Source organism: Mus pahari, chromosome 18 (assembly GCF_900095145.1).
Source record: "Mus pahari chromosome 18, PAHARI_EIJ_v1.1, whole genome shotgun sequence".
Taxonomy (NCBI): Eukaryota; Metazoa; Chordata; class Mammalia; order Rodentia; family Muridae; genus Mus; species Mus pahari.
In genome coordinates, this window is record NC_034607.1 from 24049249 (window position 1) to 24056689 (window position 7441).

The 7441-nt window shown below is 55.5% G+C and overlaps 1 protein-coding gene across 2 annotated transcripts in view; it reads right to left on the minus strand.

Annotated features, from left to right (window-relative positions):
• Mllt1 (MLLT1 super elongation complex subunit) overlaps window positions 1-7213 on the minus strand; it is a 45699-nt gene extending 38486 nt beyond the window's left edge. The window contains exon 1 of one of the 2 annotated variants that reach the window (XM_029531367.1): window positions 7013-7213. In XM_029531367.1, coding sequence (XP_029387227.1) covers window positions 7013-7024 — 12 coding nt within the window. In that variant the 5' untranslated portion in view covers window positions 7025-7213. The remainder of the gene's footprint in view (window positions 1-7012) is intronic. The other variant, XM_021217887.2, reaches the window with a different exon arrangement.
• Between the last annotated feature and the right edge of the window lie 228 nt (window positions 7214-7441).

Consider the following 7441-nt stretch of genomic DNA (forward strand, 5'->3'; position numbering starts at 1 on the left):
ATACTATGATTAAACTGGGTGCCTTCACGCATGCTAAGCAAGCACTAAGCCACACCATCAGGCCCTCCCTAGACATTTATTTTTGAGTGAAAATCTCACTTAAGTAACCTTGGCCAGCCTAGAACTTGCTCTGTAAACCAGACTATCATTGAACTCAGTGCTGAGACTTAAGGTGTGTGCCATCATACTTAGCCCTAGTCCACCCAGCCCCAACCCCTTTTAAAGTCAAGGTCTCACCATGCAACCCAGCTGCCCTTGAACTCTCTACCCCTCTGCTTCTTGAGTGCTGGGGTCTCCTATCTGACCCCACCAGAATACGCTTGGTGGAAGGGCCTAACAATATAAAACAGGGTCCTGACAGCAGCAGAGGCCACACTGGCTTGCAAGTGCCGTGTCCAGATAAGCAGGACAATCAGGTAGGAGGCCCAGGCCTTCTTCCAGGAACTCATACACACTGGTCTTTGCTAGCCCTCCCCTGTGGAACCAATGTCCAGGTGCCTAGATTCCAGAAGTCATACCTACGTCTCCCCACACCTGACCACATAACCCCTCTAGTGTCTGTGTCTGCAAACCTCTGACAGAACAAGCATAGTTTAGGCTCCTAAGATGCGCTCCAGAGGACTGGTAAGAGGAGCAACCAGGTGGGACACAGGGGGTGTGATAGTAGGACTGTTTAAGTGGGTAACGGCAGGGACATCTGAAAGACGTGCTTGACCACAAATGGAGGCAGATGGGGGAGAAACTGGAAAGGGGGAAGGGAGGCCTGACAAGAGAAACCAGCTGGACCTGAGTGCAGATGTGATGTGGTCTCTGAGACAAGGGGGCAGGGCTATAACTCTGTCAGAAGAACAGAACAGAGGCCGGGAATCCCAGCACTGGGAACATCTTGGAGGAAACACTTACCCATTAACACTTACACCCTGCTGGATGTGGTGCCTGCCAGTGCCCTGGCAGAGGCCAGCCTGGGCTACATGGCCAGACCCCAGGAAGCCTGCATGGACAAACTACAGACGAAACCCAAGCAGTTTTATGAGCATGGGGTATGGCTAGAGAATTTTCAACACGATTCTAAAGCAATACTGCCAGCACCCTGGAGAACATCATCATAGGGCCACTGCTGGCTGGAGGCTTCCAAGACTCCTGAACACAGATGACCCTATTCCCCCGAGTCACTTCTTTGGAGTGCCTGTCAGCTGTAGGCCTGATCTATACATCCTACAACTCACCAGCTGAGCACTGGGCTGCCTGCCTGACATGAGGTTCTCCTATGGGCCACAGGACAGGCAGCACAGTGGCTATTGCGAAAGAACGAATGACCACAGCTCCACTGGGGCTAGGATGCAGGCACCAGAACTTCGAGGCACAAGCCAAAGTAAACAGGAGGCTTCTAGGCGTTGGCAACCTGTGCCCAAAGCACTGGCTAGTGACACTAATTCCCAAAGGGCTGGTGCCAACTAGGGCCACAACACCCCCCAGTTAAGGGCTGGACCAGTCATGTCCAGGTCCCCCAGACCTAATCATCTTTGTCCTTCCTGTACTGAACATCAAGGAGAGATCCACACCCTGGGGGGGGGGGCAGAGTCTTCTAGAAATAGTGGTGATGGTGGTGGTGGAACACTGCAGCGTCTATGCCACCAACATGAGAAAGGGGCCTAAAGCTGCTGCTGCAGCTCAAGGCACAACTGAGCCCTAGCCACCCTAATGCCATCATCTTCAGGCCCCTCCTTGCTCTCTACTTGGATTTCTTGGGCCCATACTTGAGCAAACCCACCAGCTGGTTCTCCAGGAGTAGTGTTGATGGCAAGTGGGACTTGGGTGGAGACACTGCTGTAACCAGCACAGCTCACCGCATGCCACCAGCAATGTAAGGCCCTCCTAGCATCATGACTACTTGTTGCATGGATGCCTCTGCACAATCCCAAAAGTGGGAGCTACGCTGGCAGTGGTGGCACACACCTACAATCCCAGTACTTGGGAGGCAGAGGCAGGCAAATTTCTGAGTTCGATGCCAGCATGGTCTACAGAGTGAGTTCCAGGACAGCCAGGACTACACTAGCTATATATGTAGCAGAAGATGGCGTACTCAGCCATCATTGGGAAGAGAAGCCCCTTGGCCTTGCAAACTTTATACGCCCCAGAGAGGGGAACACCAGGGCCAAGAAGTGGGAGTGGGCAGGGGAGCAGGGTGGGGAGAGGGTATAGGGGACATTTGGGATGCATTTGAAATGTAAATGAAGAAAATATCTAATAAAATAATTTTAAAAAAGCAAAAACAAAAAAAAACCAAAAACAATATTGGGAGCTATAAGTGACCTTGCTGCATGGACCCCAAGGAAAGTCCCCCAAGCAGAGGTGAGCAGCCAAGGCCTGCTTCAAGAAGTGTCACTCATTCTGCTGCTGGAGGTCAGAAGCCAAGGGGCACAGCAGCCCAAAGCCTCAGAGTACTACATGGGGCCAGTTAAGCTCAAAAGGAGGCTTCATGCTGCCAGGCCAATGGGCAGAGGGCACTCAGACCCAGAATCTCCATCCAGCAAGCCAGACAAACAGCACGAGGGGCACCTCACAGGCTCTTCCTGAGGGAGCCCGCTCTCTCTAGGTGTGAAGGGGCAAAAGGCAGAACTCCCCATCCCACAGCTCTGAGTGACTCCAAATCCACCCACCATACAGCATATATCCATCAATTCATCCATCCTCTAATCCATCCATCTACCCATCTGTCTATTCACCCACCGTGCACTAGAATAACTATCAACCCATCCATCTACCCATCTACCAACCCACCTGCCATCCACTCACTGAGCTGCACTCACATATCCATCAACCCATCGACCATCCATCCATGCATCCATCCTCTCATCCATCCGTCCATCCACACATCAATCAACCTATCCCTCCTACCATCCATCATCCACTCCTTCTGGCCAACCCTCAAAAGCTCAGTCAAAGTTGGACCCGGGAGGCAGTCATTACCTGTTAGATTTCCTATAGGCTTTCATTTAATTTTCTTGTGGGAATTCTCTGTAACAAATGCCCCTTCCTCTGGGAATCTCCACAACACCCCACGGTATAATTACCCCTGTCATCTGGCTCCTGCTGGCAATGCCTTGGCATGCATCTGACTCTCACCTTCAGTAAGAAAAAACACCAGGTCTGCCCCCATAGCAAAGTTCACACACTGATGGTGAAGGTGCCAGGACCCAGACCCGACCCAACAGAGCACTGGTGACACAAGACCAAGTCAACTGTGCTCTCTAGAACTGGTCCCACACAGCACACCTGGCAAGCATAAGAGAAGCACGGCACCCCTAAGACACTCCAGTGGAAAGCACCTGGCCAAAAAGCAAGACAAGTCTGGAGAACAAAAATGAAAACCTACATCTAAGCTGGCAACCCTGGGGCCCAGCCTCCAACCACTGTCACCTCCTTTCTGGGCCCAGCTACCTTCTTCTCTCTGACAGGGCACAATGCTCAAAACAAAGGGATGGGAAGGACCTGGGAAGGGCCAGGTGTGCCGTCCACGTGGCTATGACAGGCACCGAAAGGAGACTGTGAGGGTGTCTACAACACAAGGAGAGTCACTATGTGTCTTCTACTCCCTGGGCAGGGTGCTAGAACTGTTGGTAGCCCAATCCAGGCCGCAGGATTGTCAAGCAGGCCAGCAGAGCAGAGTGAGAAAGTCTAGGGCTAGCTACAGAGAACCAGACTCGGCTCTATCTCCAGTGCTTTGCCCACAGCCTCCCTACCAGGACTCCTGTGGGAGGTGGAACACTCAGGACATCAGGAAAGAATCCACACTGGCCCCACACCTGAGCCAAAAATAGCCATTCCTAGAGTGGAGCAGTCCCAAACAGGGCCACCTGTGATCTCACTTCATCCCTTCTGAGGCCAGGCCAGGAACTCTGGGAAGGGGGCTCCAGGTTCTTTGGGAGTTACAACACCCTCCCTAATGATTGCTGGAGAGCCCCATTGGGCTCTCAGACCCTTCTCATTTTTCTAGTATTGTACCCCAAAAAGCCAATCCCATTCCACCCCTCCCCAAAGTCAGCAGCAATCCTGGGTATGCCCCTGCTCAACATGGAAATCCAACACAACAGACAGCACTGGATTGGGGAGTGAGGTGGGCATGGGCGTGAAAGGGACACCTGAGACACTTTCCTGGCCTTCCTGCCCATAGAGAAAATGGGAAGCCCAGTGAAAACGACTGCTTCTGTGCTGGCCTCTGTACCAGCGTCAGAGTCAGAGGGAAACATGACACCAGGATGGGGCAGGGAAGGCACGCAGAGCTAGCACCCAAACCTGAGCACACTGCTTCCCAGTATGGCACATACATATGGGTTCATGGCAACCCCATGGTGGAGAGGCTTGGACTCTACCCTGCACACCCTCAGTCCTTTGAGGACAATCACATCTCTGAGGGCCAGCCCTCCACTCCCCGCAGGGGTCTCCTGAGCTGGCTGGGAAGGAAAGGCAGATGGCACACGCAACACCTTCTAGTGCCAGGGTTCTATCCATTACCCTCTGGTATGGCTGGGTACTCAGTCATGATGGCTGCTCAGCATTTAGCAGGTGCTCCTGTGATAAGGACTCAACTTTCCATACTACTTAGCTGAAACCTAAAAGCAGCCACAGTCACAGATGAGCACCAGCAGTTCTCAGGGGTCTTAGACCTGAGCAAATCCTGTTCCCCACTGTCTCTGAGATTGCTGCCTTTCCTCAGCATCACAGCCACAAAGTGACAGCCACCCAGCACACCACAGAGGGAATGGCCTCCAATCTCTGGGGACTCTATTGAGGACAAGGACTCCTGAGTTTTGGAGTGCAGAGGGTGCTGAAAAACAGGGACTTTTTGTGTGGTTCAATTAATGAAGAGCCCAGACAGCAAGCAGGCTTGCAAATCAGCCTATTCACTAGCAGCAAGTCAGGCACACCAGGGACAAAAGCTACGCCAGCTACCTGCCCCAATGATCCTAGGTCACAGATAGTGGGACACACAGGAGGTCCCTGCCGGTGCACCTGAAACTACACAGCCACATGGCCAAACTAGACAAAGCCGCCTCCATGGCGCCAGCAGCTAGGGATGCCCCAACCTGCCCTTACCAACAGCAGAGGAAGCCATCAGCTGCCACCCCCACAGCCCCACACCTTCCCAGGACTGGTACCCCTGGAAGTTCCGCCTTTGGAATGGAAGGGAGAGGATGTGTCCCTGGGTGAGGGCAATCTGAAGAAGATGGGGGTGGCGCTCACATAGTACAGAGCTGGGTAACATGGGCACAAGGGCCAGAAGATCCTCAGGTTTACGAGAATTAACAGGGCTGGTTTCCAAGTGGCAGGGGCTGCCAACAGGGAGCCTGGGGAACCTACCTGCAGCTAAGGCAATAGAAAAGTGAGGGGAGAGGGAGCAGGGACAGAGAGGAAGGGGAAGACCAGCTGAGATTAGAGTGAGCCTACCAGGGTGAGGGGACTGGGTGAGGACTACAGATGGAGAGTCGGAAATCATCATCTCAGGTGCAAAGCCGCCCAAAGCCGAGGGACATAACAGGGTCTTCAGACTCTGAAAGACTTCTAGGGAACCAGGTCTGAGACTGCCCTAGGTCTAGTCTGAAAACCAGTGCCGCCCTTGGGTCCTGGGCACAGAAGAGAGTGGGCAGCAGGTTGGGTCAAAGGGCCTGAAGACTCTGTCCCAGGCTCAAGGTCTGACATCAGAATTAAGTTCCCAGAGGCAAAAGGCCAGAGTCCCAGGACAGAGTGCGAGAGAACCAGATGCTCATGGGGGCGGTTGGGGGGGAGAGGTAGAGGAGGCAGGCCACTCAGGAGGCTGGGGAAAGTGACCTAAAGTGAGTGTCTTAGATGGACAGAGGGCGTGGCTGGGCAGAGAGCATTCAAAGCAGACCTGAAGCTAGCACCTGGTTGGGGGGGTTCCTGGAGTTTGGGGGAGATTTGGGGAATCTTCCAAAGAAGGAGAGGCTCAGCCATATTTGGAGTGGTGTAGCATCTAAGAGGATACGTGGGGGGACCATCCTAGAGTTACTGGCGCTGTCTGTGGGGACTCTGTGTCGACTCGCCACAGATTCTGAGCCACTCTAGGGACCACAGGGGCTGGAAGTCCCACTGAAGTTTTGAGACATGTTTCCAAAGATTCTGGGCCAGACAAGGATGCCAGGAGCTGTAGGATGTACTGGCGTTCTGAAGGGAGTCTGGCTAGATTTGGATTTACAAGGGAAGTGAGTTTCCCGGCTAGACTGGGTGGCTTTGTAAAGTCCCAATGGGTTCCATTCTCTACTGGGATTCTAAATGATTCCCCGAGGGGATTTGGGGCCAGGATAGGATCCCCCCCCCTACGGTGCTGGTGAGTGGCTATAGGATTCCAAAAAGTCTTCCTGGAGAGCTGTGGACCAGGCTGGAGATCCCCAGGGTGCTAAGGTAGTTAAGTACCAAGGCTCTAAGGGGAATCCCAAAGGGTTCCAGGCTGTGATGGTGCCCAGAGTGCTAAATCCCTGGGATCCTGATAAACACTTCAGGAGTCTGTGTGTAAACTGGATTCCTAAGGGGTGCCTCCGGGGACTCTGGAACGAGATGGAGTTCCTAAGGTGCCGAAGCCCTGGGTTCCTGAATGATGCCCATGGGGTTCTCTGCGATTCTAAGGGGTGTCTCACGGGGCTCTGAGCCAGGGGGAGTCCCTCAAGATGCCGCGGCGGTGTGGCTACACTACGCTGGCAAAGAAGTCCCCAGTGTGGAGTGGGTGGCACTGGGGTGCTGAGTTAGACCCCAAAGGGTTCTGCACCAGACCTGGGGTCGCGATGGGGGGAGGGGTACGTGGGTCACAGTGGAGGAGGGGCATCCCGAGATGGCGATCGTGGGGGGTGAAGGACGCCCCGGGGTCGCGGTGGCTTGGAGAAGGGCCCATCCGAATGGGCGCGCGCAAACCCGGTGCCCGCGGGGCGGTGTGCGCGCAGGGCCGGCCACAACGCCGCGCAGGGCAGCGGGAGGCCAGTCCCGGGCGGAGCCTTCTTACCTGATTGTCCATGACTGGCGCCCGCCCCGCCCCCGGGCCCGCGTCGCTCTCGCTGGCGCCGCTCAGCAACGCCCCGCCGCTCTCATTGTCTGTCGGGGGCCGCCGCCGCCGCCGTTCCGGGCCACCCGCCCGCCAGCCGCGCTGAACCGGAAACCGCCGCCAGCCCGGGCCGCTCAGCGACCGCGGGCCCCCAGCCGCCGACTCGGGCCCGGCCTCGCCGATGGACAAGCCTCCGAGCCTGTCAGAAGGCCAGAGCCCCGCGCGCGGGGCGGGACTTCCGGGCTGGTGGGGGCCCGCCGGGCGACAGTCGGAACGACGGAGCCGTCAGCCAATAGAAAGCCGGCGCCGCAGGGGGGCGGGCGGAGGGAGTGAAGGAGGCGCGAGGCGAGCTCCGCCGGGCGGCGCGAGGTGTGCGCCGCACGTGGAGGG